Source organism: Rhinoraja longicauda, chromosome 14, assembly GCF_053455715.1.
Source record: "Rhinoraja longicauda isolate Sanriku21f chromosome 14, sRhiLon1.1, whole genome shotgun sequence".
Lineage (NCBI taxonomy): Eukaryota > Metazoa > Chordata > Chondrichthyes > Rajiformes > Arhynchobatidae > Rhinoraja > Rhinoraja longicauda.
The window spans coordinates 750,480-774,156 of NC_135966.1; the positions used below are offsets into that span (position 1 = coordinate 750,480).

Here is a 23,677-nt window from a genome sequence, read left to right on the forward strand (position 1 = left end):
CAGTGAGATTCTTTTACAAACAGTCCAGTGTGTATTCCCATACCTAAGTGCTTCCCCCGATTAGCAAATTGTACAGAGATAGTAACTGTTGGTAAGGTAAAGTGCAGCAATAACTACAAACTCTGCTAATTGTGTTAACTCCCCTTCCCATTCTCACACTGACCTTTCTGTCCTGGGCCTCCTCCATTGCCAGAGTGAGGCCTTGCACAAACTGGAGGAACAGCACCTGGTATACGGGGTGATCGCTGGTCGTCATGGACCTGGTGGCCCGAAGGGCCTGTTTTCCCACTGTATCTCTAAACTAAACACGAAGGAATGAATAGAGGTGGAAGGGGAGGTGATGCCCACAATCTGAAAAAGGGTCCCGATCCAAAAAAAGCACCGATCCATGTCCTCCAGTCTTCATTTGATGAGCAGTTGCGAATCGAAATGAACATTGAGTGTCATCAATGTGTATCTCCTGATGATGGCAGGTGGTTATTGATGAACCAGGTGCAACTGGTGTACTGCCCTGAGCAACTGGTGTATTTATGTTCTGGGCCTGTGATGAGGGGCCAGAGTCAAGCACAGGCATCCCCCTTTGTGCAAGCTCCAAGCACATTAATTATTTTCGCCTCGATGCCTACTGACTTCAGCTGTTTCCATTATCTCGCTGTGATCACTCTTGCCTCAGCCGTGGTTCCTCTCCTGGGTCACCCCCACCTCACCTTTGTAATCCTCACCCTTGCTCCATGTTTAGATTCGGCTGGTTGTGATGTCTCAAGCCAGGTGGTCCTGGTGATATCCAAACTTGGCATTAGTGAGCAGGTGCCGCTACGTAGCGTCATTACTGATGACCTCCACCGGTTTGCTGTGATTGAAACTAAACGGATTAGGCAGGAAAAGGTTTAGACGGGGAGATGCGGATAAGGGCGGCGCGGTGACACAGTAGTAGAGTTACTGCCTCACAGCACCAGAGACCCAGGTTCAATCCTGATCACAGGTGCTATCTGTGTGGAGTCTGTACGTACTCCCCGTGACTGCATTAGTTTTTAGATTTCGATTTTTTAGATTTAGAGATACAGCGCGGAAACAGGCCCTTCGGCCCACCGAGTCCGCGCCGCCCAGCGATCCCCGCACATTAACACTATCCTACACACACTAGGGACAATTTTAACATTTACCCAGTCAATTAACCTACAAACCTGCACGTCTTTGGAGTGTGGGAGGAAACAGATCTCGGAGAAAACCCACACAGGTCATGGGGAGAACGTACAAACTCCGTACAGACGGCGCCCGTAGTCGGGATCGAACCTGAGTCTCCGGCGCTGCATTCGCTGTAAGGCAGGCACCGTGCCGCCCTCCAGGTGCTCTGGTTTCCTCCCAAACTCCAAAGATGTACAGGTTTGTAGGTTAATTTACTTCGGTAGAATTGTAAATTGCCCGAGTGTGTGTAGGATAGTGTAGTGTGTGGGGATCGCTGGTCGGTGTGGAATCGGTGGGCCGAAGGGCCTGTGTCTGCGGTATATCTATAAATTAAACAACAACAAAAAAAGAAATCTTCGAGCAGGTTAATCAGGAGGGCAAAGAGAGGACATGAGAAAATTCTGGTAGCTAAGATAAAGACAAATCCTCAGATTTCACAGAGAACTAAACCACAATTAAACTTGATCAAAAATTAAACTTGATCAAAATTAAACTCATAAATAAATAAACAAACTTTTATTTGTTTTATCGCAAATAGTACATTCTTTACTTAAATAACAAACTGTCCACAGGTGGGAATGAAAGCGGCTTATCAAATGTAGAGTCTGATAGCTAAGCTTGGCATCCGCGCCTTCCTTTTACATCAAAATTTTCTGACTTCCTCATACTTTTCAGGTAATGAAATCAGAGTGTGAGTGGAGGCAGGAATCAGAAAAAGGGTGCCGGCATTTGGTATAATATTCCACGAAAGAACCAGGGAGATGTTTTGATGCCCTCTGTGGGGAGAGAAGACAGAGTAAGACAGACTCTGCAGTTAAAAATCATCAATCTGACAATTCCTGAAACAATGTTCACTACTCTGGGCTGCTGAGCTTCCAGATGAAATGTGATGAATGATCTTGTTTTTAGTTCACCTTCCTCTCCAGCTGCTGTTAATCAGAACATCATGAGAAGTACACTCACAATGGTGCAATGGTACGTTGTCACATGTACCGAGCGAGGTACAGTGAAATTCATTGTTGTAAACAGTTCAGTGCAAGAATCCACAGAGTACCATGGAAGGAGGATTGCTGCAGCACCTTTACAAAATCAACAAATGAGGAAAGGCAAATGGAGCAGTGGAGAGTAGTCAAGTATTAAACGTGGACCTTTTGCTGCTCCAAGGCTAGCATCTTGCACAAACCTGTGTTTAATTGTGTAGGGAGGAACTGCAGGTGCTCGTTTAAACCAAAGACAAGACACAAAAAGCTGGAGTAACTCAGCGGGTCAGGCAGCATCTCGGGAGAATGCTACCTGGCCCGCTGAGTTACTCCAGCTTTTTGTGTCGGTCTTGTGTTTAATTGTGTAGGAAGGAACTGCAGATGCTGGCTTAAACTGAAGATAGACACAAAATGCTGGATTAACTCAACGGGACAGGCAGCATCTCTGGATGGAAGGAATGGGTGACGCTTCAGGTCGAGACCCTTCTTCAGACCTTGTGTTTAATTGTGTTGCTATTAGTGATCAAGCTCAGGCCCTGAGCATCTTCACATCTGTACAATGATCTCCGAGCCGAAGTCTATGGCCAAGAGTGTTAGAATCGTTCTTATACCTCCTTCTGTTGACCCTTTCTGTCATAAAGGGATGATATCAATAGAGCTTAATGCAGATAAGTGCAATGTGTTGCATTTTTGGACGTCAAACTAGAGAAGTGAGGTAGGGCCTTGCAGAGTGCCGTAGAGCAGAAGGATCTAGGAGTACAGGTACATAGTTCCTTGTCAGCGGTGTCATAGGTAGATTGGGAAGCTTTCAGTACATTAGCCTTCATCAGTCAGGGTACTGAGTATAAAGGTCGGGATGTTATGTTACAGTTGTACAAGACATTGGTGAGGCCTCACTTGGAGTATTGTGTTCAGTTGTGGACATCCTGCTTTAGGAAAGATGTCATTAAGCTGGAAACAATGCAGAGAAGATTTACAAGGATGTTGCCAAGACTCGAGGGCCTGAGCTACATGGAGAGATAGAGTAAGCTAGTATATTCCTTGGAGTGCAGGAGGCTTACAGTGGTGTATAAATGCATGGGAGGAATTGATAGGGTAATTGCAGAGAGTCTTTTACCAAGTCTGGGGAAATCTAAAACTTGGGAACATAGGTTTGAGGGGAAACATTTAATAGGAACCCGAGGGGCAACTTTTTCCACACAGAAGGTGGTGGGTATATTAAATGAGCTTTGAAAGGAGGTAGTTGAGGCAGGTGGACACCTGTACATTGGATAGAAAAGGTTTAGAAGGAATTGGTCCAAATGCAGCCTTAGCTTAGATGGGGCATCTTGGTCGGAATGGATGAATTGAGTTGAGGGACCTGGTTCTGTGCTGGACAACTCTGTGACCCTGAAGTGTAGAATCCTACAGCAGGTGAGGTGTAGAATCTTACAGCAGGTGACATGCAACCATCAGGCACGGACGTTTGGACCGTAATTACCTTCTCTCTCATATAAACATTGTAAGTACACTTTTCACTTACTTCAGACCATTTCCATCATCCAAGAATAAATATTTGGTGCTCATGTCACGAAAATCAAGTTTAGGATCTTCTGCCCGCGCGATGATTTTATCCCACAGAATCAACTGATTCAATGCCTGTGTTTGTTGTAAGTTAATTTAGAACAAAAACTAATTAACAATGGTCATATTTTTACAAAACAGGAATTTCCTAAGACCACTACACCTCAAAAGTCTATCAACACTCATAAAGCAAAACTATCATGCACCACTATTCAATATGATGGTTCGAGTAATTAAGAATTGTCAAATGTAATGGTCAAAGCAACAAAGTAATGCAGATGACCCCCATGTTACAGAGAGTTGCACACCTGCAAAACCCTCTGTGGGGCGATTTTCTTCACCGCTATTGAATTGAATTGAATTGAATACATTTTATTAGCCAAGTATGTACACATACAAGGAATGTGCCTTGGTGCTTTGCTCGCAAGTAACAACACGACATACAGTAAACAATTAAGAATAAAACATTATAATTTGAACATCCCCTTTGTCTAATCTAATCCCATTTCATAAAGAGAAGTGGACTTGTACAGAAAGTTTCTCTCCCATGTTAAGTGCAGACACTGTGACCCAATGCCGATATTTAACAGTTAAGGCCAACACTGGACTCATACAAAAGAAACAACTGGATTTTGTCTGTGTGTACTTTTACTGAATCAATACTGTGGAGCACGAAGACGTGGATGGCTGCAAGGAAGGGTATCCACTGCGACAAACACAAATGACACAATGATGTATTTTCTGCATCTTATTGTCCCACTGTATTGTAAATACAAATAAAAATTGGCAAAAATGTATTTCTTCTCCATTTTATATTTATTTAATTGGCCACATAAATTCCATATGAGCAGATTATAATTCATATTTCAAATGTTGGATAGTAATTTATGAATTCTATAAGGACAAATTTGATTGAAAGATACAATTTGGAAGCAGGCCCTTCACTGAGTCCACCCTGACCATCGATCACACGTTCACACCCTAGTTGTATGTTATGTCACTTTTCCCATCCACTCCCTACACACCAAGGACAATTTACAGAAGCCAATTAACCCACAAACCCGCACGTCTTTAGGATGTGGGAGGAAACCGGAGCACCCGGAGGAAACCCACGCGTTCACAGGGAGAACGTACAAACCTCTCACACAGGCAGCACCTGAGGTCAAGATTGAGCCCATGCTGTTAACCCAACCTGCCCTAACAAGAGGGTCATCCGTATGTAAACAGCACGTTACAAAATTGCATCAACAAATTATATGTCAAACTTACATTGGTCTTTGTAGCATATTCCGCTGAAAGGTAGAGGAAAAGATGCTTGACATTCCAATTGAACACTGGCCCCAAATGTAGATACATAGTTAAAGGAAACATGACTCTGGATGAACAAAATAAACCTCTACGCTATAACGAGTATTGACAGAACAGTCACTGTCCAAGTAGGAACACATTAAATGACTGCTCATTAGCATCGAGTGTTTTATCGTTCTAGATAGAACAATGAAATGCTTACTTGCAGCAGCACGATATGTAAACATGAGAGAAAAAAAGTTCAGTGTATGTATACATTCACATACTCACACACAAATATATAGATCATATATATATACAGTGCCCTCCATAATGTTTGGAACAAAGACCCATCATTTATTTATTTGCCTCTGTACTCCACAATTTGAGATATGTAATAGAAAAAAATCACATGTGGTTAAAGTGCACATTGTCAGATTTTATTAAAGGCCATTTTTATACATTTTGGTTTCACCATGTAGAAATTACAGCTGTGTTTATACATAGTTCCCCCCCATTTCAGGGCACCATAATGTTTGGGACACATGGCTTCACAGGTGTTTGTAATTGCTCAGGTATGATTAATCTCCTCCTTAATGCAGGTATAAGAGAGCTCTCAGCACCTAGTCTTTCCTCCAGTCTTTCCATCACCTTTGGAAACTTTTATTGCTGTTTATCGACAAGAGGACCAAAGTTGTGCCAATGAAAGTCAAAGAAGCCATGATACCGAGAAACAAGAATAAAACTGTTAGACATTAGCCAAACTGTAGGCTTACCAAAATCAACTGTTTGGAACATCATTTAGAAGAAAGAGAGCACTGGTGAGCTTACTAATCGCAAAGGGACTGGCAGGCCAAGGAAGACCTCCTCAGCTGATGACAGAATTCACTCTATAATAAAGAAAAATCGCCAAACACCTGTCCGACAGATCAGAAACACTCTTTTGATTCACAAATTAACAGTCAGGTGTTGGTTTGTGAATGACCGTTGTCCGCAGAAGACTTCATGAACAGAAATACAGAGGTTACACTGCAAGATGCAAACCACTGGTTAGCCACAAATATAGGATGGCCAGGTTAGTTTTCCAAGAAGTACTTAAAAGAGCAACCACAGTTCTGGAAAAAGGCCTTGTGGACAGATGAGACAAAGATTAATATATATGAGAGTGATGGCAAGAGCAAAGTATGGAGGAGAGAAGGAACTGCCCAAGATCCAAAGCATACCACCTCATCTGTGAAACACGGTGGTGGGGGTGATATGGCCTGGGCATGTATGGCTGCTGAAGGTACTGGCTCACTTATCTTCATTGATGATACAACTGCTGATGGTAGTAGCATGATGAATTCTGAAGTGTATAGTCATATCCTATCTGCTCAAGTTCAAACAAATGCCTGAAAACTCATTGGCCGGCAGTTCATTCTTCAACAAGACAATGATCCCAAACATGCTGCCAAAGCAACAAAGGAGTTTTTCAAAGCTAAAAAATGGTCAATTCTTGAGTGGCCAAGTCAATCACTCGATCTGAACCCAATTGAGCACGCCTTTTATATGCTGAAGAGAAAACTGAAAGGGACTAGTCCCCAAAACAAACATAAGCTAAAGATGGCTGCAATACAGGCCTGACAGAGCATCACCAGAGAAGACACCCAGCAACTGGTGATGTCCATAAATCGCATGCAAAGGTTATGCAACAAAATACCAAACATTATAAAAAAATAACTGCAGATGCTGGTACAAATCGATTTATTCACAAAATGCTGGAGTAACTCAGCAGGTCAGGCAGCATCTCGGGAGAGAAGGAATGGATGACGTTTCGGGTCGAGACCCTTCTTCAGACTGACCAAACATGACTACTTTCATTTACATGACACTGCTGTGTCCCAAACATTATGGTGCCCAGAAATGGGGGGGAGGGGGCTATGTATAAACACTGCTGTAATTTGTACATGGTGAAACCAAAAGTTATAAAAATGGCCTTTATTAAAATCTGACAGTGTGCACTTTAACTACATGTGATTTTTTTCTATTACAAATCTCAAATTGTGGAGTACAGAGGCAAATAAATAAATGATGGGTCTTTGTCCCAAACATTATGGAGGGCACTGTATATATTTATTTATTCACACACACACACAACAAGCAATAATAGTGTAATAATAACAATAACAGTCTATGTAGTTCAGAGCTTATTTGGAGGTTGTTGTGTTTAATAGCCTGATGGCTGTAGGGAAGAAGCTGTTCCTGAACCTGAACGTTACCGTTTTCAGGCTCCTGTACCTTCTTCCCGATGGCAGATGAGTTGGTGGCCAGAACATCACTGGCCAAATAGGAGCACATTAAATGACTGCTCAGTAGCATGCATTCTAAGTAACGTTTGGCCTGTTGGATCTAACTTGTGACTCTAGCTACAGCTCTCTGGATATACCACAGCAGCTGGGGGAAAGTCTTCTTGCAATTTACTTAAAGATAAATACAATTTTCTTTAAGATCACAAACAGCTCTATTTTTCACCGAATTCCCCAGAAAAGGAAGATTCCCCGAATGTTGCACCTGCAGCCTTCATCTTCATGAACCTAACTGAGATTTGAATACACAAAGGATATCAACATAGATGCTGAAATTTAAAGATGCCACATCACCGATGGTTATGTAATCTTCATATTTCTTCCTGAAAATAAAAATCAAGAAACTAAGTTCTTCATATTCCAGGCAACACCTCTCTTCTGCCAGCATGATGGATTTATAGAACCCTTCAGAGTATTTTTTTTTTTTTATGGTTGGAAGAAAAACCATAAGATCATTCTTCAGATGATATTCCAGAGTTTGGCCCAACTTGCCCACACCGACCAACATGCCCCATCTACACTAGTCCCACCTGCCCATGCCGACCAACATGCCCCATCTATACTAATCTCACCTGCCCACACCGGCCAACATGTCCCATCTACACTAGTCCCACCTGCCCACACCGACCAACATGTCCCATCTACACTAGTCCCACCTGCCTGTGTTTGGTCTATATCCCTCCAAACCTGTCCCATCCATGGACCTGTCTAAATGTTTATTGAATGTTGCAATAGTAAATCACACCCCATTAGAGTTTAAATTCCCCCAGACTGAGGGGCTCCCTCCACAGAAGCTACCCTCCCGCCCGCCCGGGACCGTTCTGCCCAACCCCGGGCTCGCCTCAAATCACCCCCACACGCTTCCCCACCCCCCTTACCCCCGGGTTGCCCCGTCCCCACCCCCAGGCCATCCTCAAATCACCCCCTCTCTCCACCATCACCCTCTCCCATCTCCTTCCCCACCCCTTTTCCCATCCCCCCCCCCGGGACCGTTCCCACCCTCATCCTCACACCTCCTCTGCCCTCATCCGCCCCCACCCTCGGGCTGTCCTCAGATCACCCCCTCTCCCCACCCTCACTCTCCCCACCGTCCCTATAACCCCTCACCCCCCACTGTTCTCGTTCCCCCCCCCCCTCCCCGGGACTGTCCTCGCCCTCACCCCTCCTCTGCCCCTACCCGGGGACAGGTCGGGCTGTCCTCAGATCACCCCCCTCTCCCCACCCTCACTATTACCCCTCATCCCCCACTGTTCTCATCCCCACCCCACCCACCTCTGCCCTCACATCCCATCAGCCCCCACCCTCACCCCCGGACCCTCTCCCCCCACAGGGCCCTCTCACCCCCCCCCCCCCCCCCCCCCCACCACAGGGCCCTCTCCCCCCCCCCCCCCACCCCACAGGGCCCTCTCTCTCCCCCCCCCCCCCTCCCCCCCACAGGGCCCTCTCTCTCTCCCCCCACAGGGCCCCCTCTCTCTCCCCCCCCCACAGGGCCCTCTCTCCCCCCCCACAGGGCCCTCTTTCCCCCCCACAGGGCCCTCTCTCCCCCCCACAGGGCCCTCTCTCCCCCCCCCCCCCCCCACAGGGCCCTCTCTCTCCCCCCCCCCCCCACAGGGCCCTCTCTCTCTCCCCCCACAGGGCCCTCTCTCCCCCCCCCCCACCACAGGGCCCTCTCTCCCCCCCACAGGGCCCTCTCCCTCCCCCCCCCCCCACAGGGCCCTCTCCCCCCCCCACATGGCCCTCTCCCCCCCCCACCACAGGACCCTCTCCCCCCCCCACAGGGCCCTCTCCCCCCCCCCCCACAGGGCCCTCTCTCCCCCCACCCCCACAAGGCCCTCTCCCCCCCCCACAGGGCCCTCTCCCCCCCCCCCCACAGGACCCTCTCTCTCTCCCCCTACAGGGCCCTCCCCCCCCCCACAGGGCCCTCTCCCCCCCCCCCACAGGGCCCTCTCCCCCCCCCACAGGGCCCTCTTCCCCGCCCCCACAGGGCCCTCTTCCCCCCCCCACAGGGCCCTGTCCCCCCCCCCCCACAGGGCCCTGTCCCCCCCCCCCCCCACAGGGCCCTCTCCCCCCCCCCCACAGGGCCCCCCCCCCACAGGGCCCTCTCCCCCCCCCCCACAGGGCCCTGTCCCCCCCCCCCCCCACAGGGCCCTCTTCCCCCCCCCCCCCCCCCCACAGGGCCCTCTCCCCCCCCCCCCACAGGGCCCTGTCCCCCCCCCCCACAGGGCCCTCTCCCCCCCCACAGGGCCCTCTCCCCCCCCCCCCCCACAGGGCCCTCTCCCCCCCCCCCCCACAGGGCCCTCTCCCCCCCCCCCCCACAGGGCCCTCTCCCCCCCCACAGGGCCCTCTCCCCCCCCACAGGGCCCTCTCCCCCCCCACAGGGCCCTCTCCCCCCCCCCCCACAGGGCCCTCTCCCCCCCCACAGGGCCCTCTCCCCCCCCCCACAGGGCCCTCTCCCCCCCCCCCCACAGGGCCCTCTCCCCCCCCACAGGGCCCTCTCCCCCCCCCCCACAGGGCCCTCTCCCCCCCCCCACAGGGCCCTGTCCCCCCCCCCCCACAGGGCCCTCTCCCCCCCCCCACAGGGCCCCCCCCCCACAGGGCCCTCTCCCCCCCCCCCCACAGGGCCCTGTCCCCCCCCCCCCCCCCACAGGGCCCTCTTCCCCCCCCCCCCCCCACAGGGCCCTCTCCCCCCCCCCCCCACAGGGCCCTGTCCCCCCCCCCCACAGGGCCCTCTCCCCCCCCACAGGGCCCTCTCCCCCCCCCCCCCCACAGGGCCCTCTCCCCCCCCCCCCACAGGGCCCTCTCCCCCCCCCCCCCCACAGGGCCCTCTCCCCCCCCCCCCCCACAGGGCCCTCTCCCCCCCCACAGGGCCCTCTCCCCCCCCACAGGGCCCTCTCCCCCCCCACAGGGCCCTCTCCCCCCCCCCACAGGGCCCTCTCCCCCCCCCCCCACAGGGCCCTCTCCCCCCCCACAGGGCCCTCTCCCCCCCCCCACAGGGCCCTCTCCCCCCCCCCCCCCCCACAGGGCCCTCTCCCCCCCCCCCCACAGGGCCCTCTCCCCCCCCCCACAGGGCCCTCTCCCCCCCCACAGGGCCCTCTCCCCCCCCCCCCACAGGGCCCTCTCCCCCCCCCCCCACAGGGCCCTCTCCCCCCCCACAGGGCCCTCTCCCCCCCCCCCACAGGGCCCTCTCCCCCCCCCCCCACAGGGCCCTCTCCCCCCCCCCACAGGGCCCTCTCTCTCTCCCCCCGGGGCCGCTCACAGGGTGACGGAGGCGAGGGTGAGCGCGGCGGGGACGCGGGGCTGGCGGAGCGCGGTGCTGAGGAAGACGAGCAGCGTGAGGGCGGCCATGGCCAACAGCGTGAAGGTGAAGAGAGAGTTCAGACGCGACGCCAGGCAGTGCATCCTCGCCTCGCGCCGGCCCCGCCCCCGGGCCCTGCCCCCCTGGTCCCGGGCCCTGCCCCCCTGGTCCCCGCACCCGCCCCCCGCCCCGGCCCCGCCCCCGCGCCCCCGCGCCCCGCCCCCCGCCCCCGCGCCCCGCGCCCCGCCCCCGGGCCCTGTCCCCCTGGTCCCCGCACCCGCCCCGCCCCTGGTCCCCGCCCCCGCGCCCCGCCCCCGCGCCCCGCGCCCCGCCCCCCGCCCCCGCCCCCGCGCCCCGCCCCGCGCCCCGCGCCGCGCCCCGCCCCCCGCGCCCCGCCCCCCGCGCCCCGCCCCGCCCCGCCCCCCGCCCCCCGCCCCGCGCCCCGCCCCGCCCCCCGCGCCCCGCCCCCCGCCCCGCCCCGCCCCGCGCCCCGCCCCCCGCCCCCCGCGCCCCGCCCCGCCCCGCCCCGCCATCACACCAGCAGCAGGGGCAGGGGCTTGCCCGGCTCAGTTCCCACCTCAATCCACCTTCGCCCCTCTCTCCATCTCCAAAGGTTTCCCCCTCCAGCCGCCCCCATCACACTCAGTACCTCCAACGTCAGAAGACTAAGGTTCCCACTCTCCACTACCACCCCCACCCCAAACCTACATTCCCCCTTCCCCCCTCCACTTCCTCCAAACCTACCATCATCACCCCTCTCCACCAGCCACCTCTACCCTCAATCAGAGGACGAAGGTACCCTCTCTCCATCTCTAAAGGTTCCCACCTCCAGCCCACCCACCAAACCTACCAACACCCCACTCCCTGCCAAGGGTGGCAAGGGACAAAGGTTCCCATCACTCCACCATCAGCTACCAAGCAACCATTGGACTCACTGCACCCAACACCACCTCTCCACAACCAGCTACCCACCAGCACAGTGCTGTCTGAAGGGGAACTTCATCTTTCCACAGATGCTGCTTGACCCAGGAGGTCCTCCTGCACTTTTCCCTCAAGATTCCAGCATCTGCAGTTCCTGTGTCACATCCACATTAGATTGGATATCACAATCAAATAATCATTTTTTTTATTGCTTTTTAAAACAAGGCAATCTTTCGAGAAGTGGGCATTCGAGTTACAAAATGGAGTGAGGTTTGCCAACAGTAAAGAATTAAAATGACTGTGTCCCCAATATTTCTCCTGCGTGTGGGGAATACAGTACATTGTGAGCATTGTGTGAAGAAGGGTCTGGATCCAAAACGTCAACCATTCCTTCTCTCCAGAGATGCTGTCTTTCCGCTGAGTTAGTTACTCCAGGATCTTCGGTGTAAACCAGCATCTGCAGTTCCTTCCTACACATTGTGAGCAATAAATGAAATTAAACAGGGCTGGCAGGCTTCGACTTACAGTAAAGAGGCATGCTCAAGAGATCATATATGATCAGCCATGATATCCATATACCCTCAGCGATTATTAGATTTTAAAAATATTTCAAATATCCAAAGAATAAGTCTGAAGAAGGGTCTCGACCCGAAACGTCACCCATTCCTCTCCTGAGATGTTGCCTGACCTGCTGAGTTACTCCAGCATTTTGTGAAATAAATACCTTCGATTTGTACCAGTATCTGCAGTTATTTTCTTACATCAAATATACAAAGAATAAGTACAACGTAATACTGGTCAGTCAAAGAGCATGTATTGGAATCAAACATGAAGACAGTGAACATTTAACTGCATCTATCCTGCATCGCTAAATAGATCCAGCATAAATTCCTGCAAATTTACCATTGAAAGGATTCCCCCAAAAAAATGTGTTTTAACTGATCATCAAATTCTCAAATACTGCAAAATCTACGGATGGCTTTCAATGTAGCTGATTAAGAATTAATGAGCACACAATAACCATAGCACAACGAAGATTAGACCAAGTTTTGAGCCTCCCTCTTTTTATAGTAAAAACAAAACTCAGCAGGACAAGAATCCACTGTAAGTGTTGATCCCCTAAATATCATGCGGGTCAGTAACCCCTCTGAACTTATCCCCACCTCAGAGCACAACAATAACTCAACTATAGTTAATATTATATCCAAAACTACCATAAAATGAGATAGACACAAAGTGCTGGAGTAACTCAGCGGATCAGGCAGCATCTTTGGAGAAAATCGATGGGTGACGTTTTGAGTCGGGACCCTTCCTCAGGTCCCAGCCCGAAACTTCGCCTGTCCTTTTTCCCCAAGAGATGCTGCCCGACCCGTTGATTTACTCCAGCACTCTGTGTCTATCTTTGATATAAACAAGCATCTGCAGTTCATTGCTTCTAGCATAAAATGATCACTTATCTAATACGCCAAGGCACAATACTTCCCGTTATTTAACCTCACCCCAATCCTCATGTTGCTCTTTTGTTATCGACCTGGCGTAGACATGATTACAATGAAATAAATCTTTAACTGTCAAAGTATCCGTATTTAAGTTACAGATTCTGATCCTGGTCCCTTCTAGCATCAGCATGTGAAGAACACTACCTAGATCTTGTATTACTTGATGGGGCAGGTTATTGGACTCTGACATCAGCGAGTATAGGCTTAAAGTGAGAGCAATTGGAAAAAGTTCATCTTAATCTCTCCCATGGTAGTCAGTATCTGGAACAACCTCACAGAGGAAGCTATCGAAGCAGATAGAATGACAACACTTGTTAAAGAACACTTGGACAGGTTCTCAATAAGAAGGCTTTAGAGGCCAATTGCAGTATGACGATTTGGTCGGTGTACACAAGGTGGGCCGAAGGGCCTGTTTCCGTTCTATAGTTTTATGACTCTATAACAGACATAGAACTTAGAAATATAGGTGCAGGAGTCGGCCATTCGGCCCTTCGAGCCAGCACCGCCATTCAATATGATCAAGGCTGATCATCCACAATCAGTACCCCGTTCCTGCTTTTTCCCCACACCCCTTGATTCCGTTAGCCCCAAGACAATTACTTGAAAAAGAGCATTATCTTTCTTGGCAAGGACTGAAGATGTGGGCTACAGTTAAGGGAACAGATTACCTACAATCATGGTCCAGAATAATACGATTGGCTTGTTGGAACAGATATCAGTTTGTCAGTACACATATAAAGTAGGTGCAGGAGGAGGCCTTGTGGCCTTTGAGCCAGCACCACAGTACTGACAGGCACCTTGTGGATCCAACTATCAGAATAAGAAACTCCCGTGGGGAAAGGAATACAATGCAATTTCATGATTACGGGATAAATATCTGGGGAGACCATATTTAAGGTAGAAATGGAAAAGCACAATAATTGCACTTATTAAAGATAACTTTCCCACAAAGTAATGTGCAGTCTGAACTTTGTCACGATGTGGAACTTTCATCATGGACCATCATAAGCGATCAGAGCAGAATTAGGCCATTTGGCCCATCACGTATACTCTGCCATTCAATCATGTTTAATGTATCGTTCCCTCTCAACCCCATTCTCCTGCCTTGCCCCCATAACCCCAGACACCTGTACTATCTCTGCCTTAAATATATCCATTGACGGCCTCCACAGCCGTTTGTGGCATTGAATTCCACAGATTCGCCACCTTCTGACTAAAGAATATTAATACTCGAGCATTCTTCATAAGTATACGGTACATTCCTAATAAATGTGAACGTGTCCCAACATGAGGTTGCTGGACAAACTGAAAGACATTGAGCAAAGCCAGAGATATTTCAAGCTGACCCTTCACCATGAAGATTTAATAATGTTTTCAAAAAATAAAATCATAGCAGGCGGACAGAGTTTATAAAATCACATGCGGTAAAATTTACACAGCAAGTCCACTTCAATAGATGTGGGTGAAATCTGAACGTCCACGGGGTGCTTGAGGCAACGAGAGTGGTGGCAGATGAAAGGTAAAGTATGTACGTGTGCTTGCTTTCCACACCAAGCAGCTGCAGACAGCCCGGCAACTGTAGCTCTCCCAGCCACCGGAGGCTGGAGAGTGGTGGCAGATGAGAGGTAAAGTATGTACGTGTGCTTGCCTTCCAAACCAAACAGCTGCAGAGAGCCCGGCAACTGTAGCTCTCCCAGCCACCGGAGGCTGGAGAAGCCAGGTTCGTCACCCGCACATTAAAGTGCCTGTGAAGCTGGACAAGCCTTGAGAGAGTGTGTAGCCCAAACACAAGCTTTCATTCCTGTTCACCGCAGACACCAGAAACCAGCATTCTATCGATTATTGCAATCACGCTCTTATCACTTTGTTCCCCGGCCGGATTCTCGATCCTCTTGTTCCCCGTATCACTGCAGACAGGTTCAACGTCTCAGTTCACTGACTCCGTCTCCCCCAGGTCAGCACCAGCAGTCAGGTCATGTGGCAGGTTTTTGGTTTCAGCAATGAGCCGTTTCACTCCCACCATCCACTGTCCCACCTCATTCACGTGGTCAACCATCAGAGATCTGTGGAGGTCATCAGCAGCATCCCACTGGCAGCTCGCCATTGCTGTAAGACAAACACTGTTGGCACATGGTCTACAAGGTAAGGGTTAACGCAGACTTCAGCCATCAGTCACAACTGACTTCAAACAAGTTGAACTTACAAGATAACATTAGCTTGAGCTTCTCTCCAGAGATGCTGCCTGTCCCCTGAGTTACTCCAGCATTTTGTGTCTGTATTAGTTTGTAGTGTTTGGTTTACAGACCCCTGGACAATACAAGTTATACTTCTACTGGACCAAATGGACAGAAAGACGTTTCGGGTTTGCAAAAGGACCCCACCCAAAACACCGTCTGTTCATTTCCCACCGCAGATGCTGCCTGGCCCGCCAAGTTCCTCCAGCATATTGTGTTTTGTTCAAGATGCCAGCATCTGCAGTTTCTTGTGCCATACTTCTAACTCATAAAATATTCAAGTCAACGTTGTAATTGAAGAGTTCAATATTACTTCAACAGTGAAAACTGAAAATGCTCAAACCACAAAGCAGGCAGCATCTGTGGAAAGAGAGAGTGAACTTGTTGAAAGATTTTGGGCCTCAAACCTTAACTCTGTTTCTCCGTGTACACACACTGCCTGGCTCCAACATTTCATGGTTGTATTTCCATGATATTTCAGTTGAACTGAATTCATCCGCTCTGTACAAAATACTAACCCAGAAAAGAGATTTTGATTATCCTATCTATGCCTCTTATTTCCGTCAGGTCACCCCTTAGTCTCCTTTACTCCTGGAAAAGCAAGCCCAGCCTATCCAATCTCTCCTGGAAAAGCAAGCCCAGCCTATCCAATCTCTCCTGGAAAAGCAAGCCCAGCCTATCCAATCTCTCCTGGAAAAGTAAGCCCAGCCTATCCAATCTCTCCTGGAAAAACAAGCCCAGCCTATCCAATCTCTCCTGGAAAAGTAAGCCCAGCCTATCCAATCTCTCCCCAGACCTAAAGCCCTCCAATCCATCCAATGTCCCTGTGAATCTCCTCTGTTCTTTCTCCAGTGCAATCACATCCTTCCCATAATGTCGTAACCAGATCTGCACACCAGTACTTTGTAAAGATACAACATTATCGTCCAACTTTTTAATTCACACCACCACCTATGAAGTCAACCATGGAAATGCACACTTAGGTTTTTCAATTCAGAAAGTAAATCAGTTGATTAAAATTGGGACTTGCGTCAAAAAGGATGAATGAATAAATAAATGGAATATTTGAAAGAAGCACACGGTGTAAAAAAAGTCCATTCATTTCTCATGACCGAAGGCCAGAAGATTTTTACGTTTAATAATTTCAATGCTGCTGAATGTCAGAAACATTCACTGATTTTGATGGAGAAATATGCCAAGGGCTTCAGTTAGTTGATCAACTAAGTTAGTGAATCAAAGATCCACTTTGCTGCTGTAACACTGTAAATTTCCCCGGTGTGGGACGAATGAAGGAATATATTATTGTTATTATTATTATTTAGCTGATTTGTTTGTAGGTCAGGCTTGCTTAGAACTACCCATATCACAGCAATTAAACATGCAAGACCTTACTATTGAGAATGCAGAACTGTTGGATGCAAGAGGATCTGCAGTAGTGACAACTGGGTACATTAGCTTGAAAATGTCCGATCTCCTCTAATCTTAGAGGCTAAGCAGGCTCAGGCCTGGTGAGTAACCAGTGGATCATCCAGGCATACCAGCTGTAAGCTTTATTGCTTTGATAAAAGTGTATACAATTAGGGGAGGCATAGATGGGATAGACAGTCAGAAGGGTGGCACAGCGGTATAGTTGCTGCCTTACTTCGCTTGCAGCGCCGGAGACCCTGGTTCGATCCCGACTACGGGTGCTTGTACGTTCTCTCCGTGACCGCATGGGTTTTCTCTGAGATCTTCGGTTTCCTCCCACACTCCTAAGACGTGCAGGTATGTAGGTTTATTGGCTTGGTGTAAATGTAAATTGTCCCTAGTGTGTTTAGGATAGTGTTAGCGTGTGGGGATCGCTGGTCAGTGCAGACCCGGTGGGCCGAAGGGCCTGTTTCTGTGCTGTATCTCTAAAGTAAACTAAACTGGCCCTGATATATTAAAAACCTCAGAGCAACATTGAGTTAAGCAAAGTGTTCATTTACACACTGAATTACAGGTCACTTCTACTTGTAGAAGCCAAATATACAATTACAGAGCAGCATCAAACATACACTTTATTAAAGATCATATTGTAAGGCCCAAGACACAATAACTGGATTACCTTGTGCAAGCTGCAGCATCCTCCTTTGCACTGATACAGACAGCTTCCCATTCTGCCACATGTCTTGCAGCATTATTAGACGTCTGCCAATATTATCACAAACTTGTTTCTAGACAGAAAATGTAAAAAAATAAAACGATCAATTATCACCTGCTCTAGTCACTTATTAAAAGATTTCTGAGTCCTTAGGTTCTCCCTGCGTGGGTTTTCTCCGGGTGCACCGGTTTCCTCCTGCAGGCCACACAGGTTTGCAGGTTCACTCCCTAGTGTGTAGGATAGTATGAGTGCACTAGGTGGTCGATGGTCGGCACGGACTCAGTGGGCGGCAAGGCCTGTTTCCGCACTGTATCCCTAAACTAAACCGAGGATCCATAATATTGTGATAACGTATCAGCAGGCTATCAAACGATTGTTCTAAAACAGAAATGTAAAATGTTGGCTTTGTTGATTTAAAGTGAACACTTTTGTTGCGATCCATCATTGTCCATTATAGACAGTCAACTTATTCTCAGTGTTTTGGTTCATTCTTGAAAATGTAAAAGGGCATTGATCCCTGAAACAGTCGTTCCTCTTGCTCAGAATATGTTGGGTTATCACTCCATCTCCTATTTTTTCCAGGAAAAAAAACTGCAGATGCTGGTTTAAATCGAAGGTAGACACAAAATGCTGGAGTAACTCAGCGGGACAGGCAGCATCTCAGGAGAGGAATGGGTAACGTTTTGAGTCAAGACTCTTCTTCAGACCGGTGCTGTACTGTTCTATGTAAACACTCATGACCCTTCACACCATCTAAATGATTTTTCTCTTTACACTACCTGTTGTACTTATATATATTATATATATATATTCCTTTATTTGTCCCCCACCGGGGAAATTTGCAGTGTTACAGCGGCAAAGTGGATAGCAAGAGATCATTTATTATAAATAAAAGATAGGGATAATTGTCATCATTTACTGTTTTTTTTTTTACTGTTACTGTTACTTTTTTACTGTTACTGTTAACTGGTCTGTTGACGCGTCTGCTGGGAGCAGTCCCGGTTATGCAGTCTCACAGCAGCGGGAAGGAAGGACCTCCTATATCTCTCCTTCACGCACTTGGGGTGAAGGAGTCTGTCACTGAAGGAGCTACTCAGTGCAGTGACAGTGTCCTGCATGGGGTGGGAGTCGTTGTCCAGCAGCCATGTTAGTTTTGCCATCATCCTCCTCTCTCCCACCACCTGCACTGAGTCGAGGGGGCAGCCCAGGACAGAGCTGGCCTTCCTGATCAGCTTGTCAAGTCTCTTCCCCTCCGCTGCTGAGATGCTGCTGCTCCAGCAGACCACTCCATAAAAAATGGCTGATGCAACCAGTGTTGTAGAAGGTCCTTAGGAGTGCCCCCTACACTCCTAAGGACCTGAGTCTCCTCAGCAGGTAACATCTGCTCTGGCCCTTTTTGTACAGTGCATTGATATTTTCGGTCCAGTCAAGTTTATTATTAAGGTAAACACCCAGGTACTTATAAGAGTCCACTCTCCCGATGTCCATTCCGGCTTGATTGGACTCACGTAGAGCATGGCTTGACTGGAGCACATGCAAGTGAGGGTTTGATGGTATTGCAGAACACATAGCCTGCTCGTGTTCCAACATGCTTCAAAGTAATGCCTGCTTACCTTCACTGACGTCCTGCAAGCCCCCAGCAATTTATTCAGTGGAGCTAAAACCTCTTCCACCTTTATGTCGCAATCATCAGCGGCCGCAGTGCTGAGCGCAGGTTTGCATGGGAGAGACACACTGGAAAGTTTGGGTGGAGGTGCCAGCCTACTCTTACTGGCTGTGGAACTGCCAGGCGGTGTTAATGCAGGAGGAATTCCAGCTGGTCCACAAACTGCAGGAACAATACAATGTTTTAGTAGCCTGCCATTATTTAATAACCACCGGAGACTCGGGTTCCAGGACCCAAGTACGGGTGCTGTCTGTACGGAGTTTGTACGTTCTCCCCGTGGGTTCGATCCTGACTATGGGTGCTGTCCATACGGAGTTTGTACGTTCTCCCCGTGACCTGCGTAGGTTTTCTCCGGGATCTCCGGTTTCCTCCCACACTCCAAAGACGTGCAGGTTTGTAGGTTAATGGCCTGACATAATTGTAAATTGGCCCAAGTGTGTGCAGGATAGTGTTAATGGCCTGGCATAATTGTAAATTGGCCCGAGGGTGTGCAGGATAGTGTTAATGTGCAGTGATTGCTGGTCGGTGCGGACTCGGTGGGCCAAAGGGCATGTTTCTGCATTGTATCTCTAAACTAAACGGAACCATTCCACTGACATCTAATGAACAGGCCGTTCTCCATCACAATAATCTCAGTCTGTGGAGGGGCTGGATTGTTCTCTGAAGTAATATTCTTAAATTAATCTGCCAGAGGATAGCTCGTCATGCTGTCCTTCACCTGGCGAAAACACAACTGTGTTTAACTTGGCAATGTGTTCGGCAGGAACATTGCGGGCAGAAGGGCCTGTTCCTGTGCTGTACTGGTCCATGTTCTACTTTTCAAAAGAAACACAGAGCAGAGAACAGACACTTGCTCTCACATGACAAAGGGAACATTTTAAAAGTTATGAACTTACTGTTGTGTATCTCGCAATGGGAGACTAAAGGTCAGTACAGACATTGCATGATCACTCTGCTACTTACAGCAGTGAGGTGTATGGGAATTGCAGTTAAAGGTAGATAGATATTCGCTAAAAATTAAAGGTACATTTACACTGAAAACACCTGGCAATATAGTTCTGGTAAAGGTTTATGATCTGAATTAAAATGTAATTTTTTTTAGAACCCAGGAAACAGATTTAAACAGGGAATCATAATTAATGGATAGAACAAAGGGTGATCACAATTCAGTGCGACTGTAAGAGACTTGTAACAGAAACAGTAGTTTCCTACTTGCTCCAACTCTTTAGCAGCAAGTGTCACCTGGTGATGGGTGCTCACCTTTAGGTGCTTCCAGCTGAGGTGGTGCCACTCTCTTGGTGAGGAGCGGTTTCCTTTGACCAACCTGTGCTCGAGTCTGCAAACCGTACGACAACTGGGGAGGGTCATTCCAGCCTCGGTCCTGGTTCCCTGATGACAAAGCAACGTCACAGTTAGACACACGGCGTCACAGTCAGACACACAACGCAGGAGAGTGAGACACACAACGCTGCAAACTAGAGCACACTCTGCGTCTATCCTGGTTCCCTGATAACAAAGCAACATCACAGTTCGTCACACGACACTGGAAACTAGAGGACTCCGTGTCCATCTTCAGTGCAAAGATTCCTTCCTACACATTTTGAATGCCCGGAGTTAAGCAGGCAAGCCATGAGTAATGTCAAAAATACTTGAAACAACTGAAGAGAACTATTCTAACACTGAAATATACAGCAAAAAAGTTATGAATATTTGTATAAATGCTCAGGCTTGTTTCTTTTCCGATTCTTTAATTCTTTCTCCATAATTTAACGCAAATGAGAAATATTAATCACATTCTTTGAAACCCGACATTTAAGAACTGTGTCCCTGTATGTCTGTATCTCTGTGCCAGTGTTGCTATCTCTGTGTTGCTGTGTCTGTTGCTGTGGCAATGTCTCTGTGTTGCTGTGTCTGTGTCTCTATGTCTATTTCTCCGTGTCTCTGTGACTCTCTGTCTCTGTCGCTCTCTCCATGTCTCCGTGTCTCTGTCTGTGTGTCCGTGTGTGTCTCAGTGTCTGTGTCCGTGTGTGTCCTCGTGCCTGCCCCTCACCGGTTTTGACGAACAGGTTGGACAGTGTGTGTGTGTGGGTCTGTGTCCCTGCCCCTCACCCGCTTTGACGAACTTGTCAGACATCTCTCTCTCCCTCTCTTTCATATGAAGAAAGACTGGACAGACTAGGCTTGTACTCGCTGGAATTTAGAAGACCGAGGGGTGATCTTATAGAAACATATAAAATTCTTAAGGGGTTGGAGAGGCTAGATGCGGGAAGATTGTTCCCGATGTTGGGGAAGTCCAGAACAAGGGGTCACAGTTTAAGGATAAGGGGGAAGTCTTTTAGGACCGAGATGAGAAAACATTTCTTCACACAGAGAGTGGTGAGTCTGTGGAATTCTCTGCCACAGAAGGTAGTTGAGGCCAGTTCATTGCTATATTTAAGAGGGAGTTAGATGTGGCCCTTGTGGCTAAAGGGATCAGGGGGTATGGAGAGAAGGCAGGTACAGGATACCGAGCTGGATGATCAGCCATGATCATATTGAATGGCGGTGCAGGCTCGAAGGGCCGAATGGCCTACTCCTGCACCTATATTCTATGTTTCCCCTGTGTGGGGGTGTGTGTCTCCATGTGTGTCTGTCCCTGCCCCTCACCCGCTTTTACGAACATGTTGGACATCTCTCCCCCTTGTGTGTGTGTGTGTGTGTGTGGGGGGGGGGGGTCTGTGTCCCCGTGTGTGTGTGTGTGTGTGGGGGGGCGTGTGTCCCTCACCGGCTCTGACGAACATGTCTGACATCTCTCTCTCCCATGTATGGGGTCTGTGTCCCTGTGTGTGGGGGGGGTCTGTGTCCCTGTGTGTGGGGGGGTCTGTGTCCCCGTGTGTGTGTGTGTGTGGGGGGGCGTGTGTCCCTCACCGGCTCTGACGAACATGTCTGACATCTCTCTCTCCCATGTATGGGGGTCTGTGTCCCTGTGTGTGGGGGGGGGTCTGTGTCCCCGTGTGTGGGGGGGGGGGGTCTGTGTCCCCGTGTGTGTGTGTGTGTGTGTGTGGGTCTCTGTCCCTCACCGGCTCTGACGAACATGTCCGACATCTCTCTCTCTCTCCCACTGCCACCGCTTCACCGGATCCGGCCTCTGGCGTCACGACGTCACGTCCGGCCGCGCGTGACGTCACAGCGCGCCGCGGCGCCGCCTGATTGGCCGCCTGTTGCCGCGCCGGCTGCAACAGCGCCGCTCCTCCCACCGCCGGTGGGGCGTCGTCATCGCACCTCCTGCGCCATTCGGCCCATCAAGCCTCCTCCACCATTCAACCATGGCTGATCCATCTCTCCCTCCCAACTCCATTCTCCCGCTTCACCGCATCCCTTAAGCACAACTCTGCCCTTCAGTAGGACCATGTCTGCTCTTCCCAAGGTCCCGTTGAGTTGTAACAAATCTCATCTGCACAAGTTCCCAACTCCCTTTGAGTAGGTCTGCATGAAGGAACTGCAAGATGTTGTTTAAAACCAAAGCTAGACACAAAGTGCTGGAGTAACTCAGCGGGTCAGGCAGCGTCTGAAGGAGGGTCTCGACCTCAAAATGGCGGCACTGCCCTAGCAGCTGCCGCTCACCTGCGGTCCATTTGTCTTTGTGTTTTTGTTGTTTTTTTTGGGTCTTAATTGTAGTTGTGATGTGGTGTTTTTGTGTTTGTGTACTATGTGTGTATGTGGGGGGGAGGGGGAAACTAACACTGTAAATAGATGTCCCTTCAGAACGGAGACCCGACCTTTGTTTTCTGGGCCGTGTCTCCGTTCCTGCTGCGGCCTACCATCGGCCCAACTCCTGGAGCTGTCGGCCTCCGGGGCTCTGGTTCGCGGAGCCCGCGGATCGGACTTACCACCACCGGAGCCGGCCGTCTTCGGAGGCTGCGGGAGCAGCTGCGACTCGCCTTAGGCTCGGGCCGCGTGGATGCCGACATCGGGAGCTCCAGCAGCGGCAGCGTGTTCGCCCGCCCCGGATCGGACTTATCATCGGCGGAGCCGGCCGTCTTCGGAGGCTGCGGGAGCGGCTGCGACGCGACGCGCCTTGGGCTTGGCCCGATGTGGACCGTCCGGTGCGGCCTGCAACCACAACAACCTGACTGCGGGCGAGGCACAGCGGGAGAAGGGAAAGACATTGTGGCCTTCCATCACAGTGAGGAGAGAGAGGACTGGAGGAGACTCACTGTGATGGATGTTTCTTTGATGGATGTTTCTTTTTTGTGTGTTTTTGGGGTTGGGTGGTTTGAGTGCCTATTTAATGCATTTATTGTTGGACTGTGTTTTGGGGGGTTTTTGGGGTTGGGTAATTTGGGTGCCTGTTTAGTGCTTTTATTGTTGGACTGTGGGTGATTGAATTAACATTTTGTTCAAGATGGCCGCGCCGTTGTGTTTGGCTGCCTGCCACTGTATGTTTCTTTTTTTTCCTAGTCAGATGTGCAGCACTTTGGTCAACGTGGGTTGTTTTTAAATGTGCTATACAAATAAATTGACTTGACTTGACTTGACTTGACTTGACCTGAAACGTCACCCATTCCTTCTCTCCGGAGATGCTGCCTGTCCCACTGAGT

At 49.7% G+C, this 23,677-nt stretch overlaps 2 protein-coding genes across 4 annotated transcripts; both read right to left on the reverse strand.

Moving 5' to 3' along the window:
* Nucleotides 1–1,717: 1,717 nt before the first annotated feature.
* LOC144599794 (signal peptidase complex subunit 3-like) lies at nt 1,718–10,770 on the reverse strand. 2 transcript variants are annotated; one of them, XM_078411030.1, is made up of 5 exons: nt 10,617–10,770; nt 7,655–7,683; nt 4,998–5,020; nt 3,688–3,803; nt 1,718–1,961 (listed from the first exon to the last, which is right to left on the reverse strand). In XM_078411030.1, exons 1-5 carry the CDS (start codon nt 10,757–10,759, stop codon nt 1,829–1,831), a joined length of 444 nt encoding a protein of 147 aa, XP_078267156.1. In that variant the 5' UTR covers nt 10,760–10,770; the 3' UTR covers nt 1,718–1,828. The 2 variants fall into 2 exon arrangements, with proteins under 2 accessions (XP_078267156.1, XP_078267155.1); XM_078411029.1 differs by having other exon boundaries at nt 4,998–5,072; nt 7,617–7,683.
* A 3,653-nt stretch (nt 10,771–14,423) lies between these two features.
* Nucleotides 14,424–22,245, reverse strand: sra1 (steroid receptor RNA activator 1). Of its 2 annotated transcripts, none has more exons than XM_078411031.1 (5): nt 22,157–22,245; nt 20,358–20,486; nt 19,045–19,259; nt 17,396–17,504; nt 14,424–15,181 (listed from the first exon to the last, which is right to left on the reverse strand). In XM_078411031.1, the coding sequence occupies exons 1-5, from the start codon at nt 22,179–22,181 to the stop codon at nt 15,003–15,005; spliced, it is 657 nt and encodes a 218-aa protein (XP_078267157.1). In that variant the 5' UTR covers nt 22,182–22,245; the 3' UTR covers nt 14,424–15,002. The 2 variants fall into 2 exon arrangements, with proteins under 2 accessions (XP_078267157.1, XP_078267158.1); XM_078411032.1 differs by lacking the exon at nt 22,157–22,245 and adding an exon at nt 21,862–21,886.
* Nucleotides 22,246–23,677: the final 1,432 nt, after the last annotated feature.

Coding starts and splice junctions, on each gene's coding strand:
- LOC144599794 (XM_078411029.1), bottom strand. CDS start 10,759: ATGCACTGCCTGGCGTCGCGTCTGAACTCTCTCTTCACCTTCACGCTG. Junction 5,073..7,616: donor ATTTCAGCATCTATGTTGAT/ATCCTTTGTGTA, acceptor ATGTATCTACAT/TTGGGGCCAGTGTTCAATTG. Junction 3,804..4,997: donor AATATGCTACAAAGACCAAT/GTAAGTTTGACA, acceptor CAACAAACACAG/GCATTGAATCAGTTGATTCT.
- sra1 (XM_078411031.1), bottom strand. CDS start 22,181: ATGTCGGACATGTTCGTCAGAGCCG. Junction 19,260..20,357: donor TCAGCTGGAAGCACCTAAAG/GTGAGCACCCAT, acceptor TTGTTCCTGCAG/TTTGTGGACCAGCTGGAATT. Junction 17,505..19,044: donor CTTGCAGGACGTCAGTGAAG/GTAAGCAGGCAT, acceptor TTTTCTGTCTAG/AAACAAGTTTGTGATAATAT.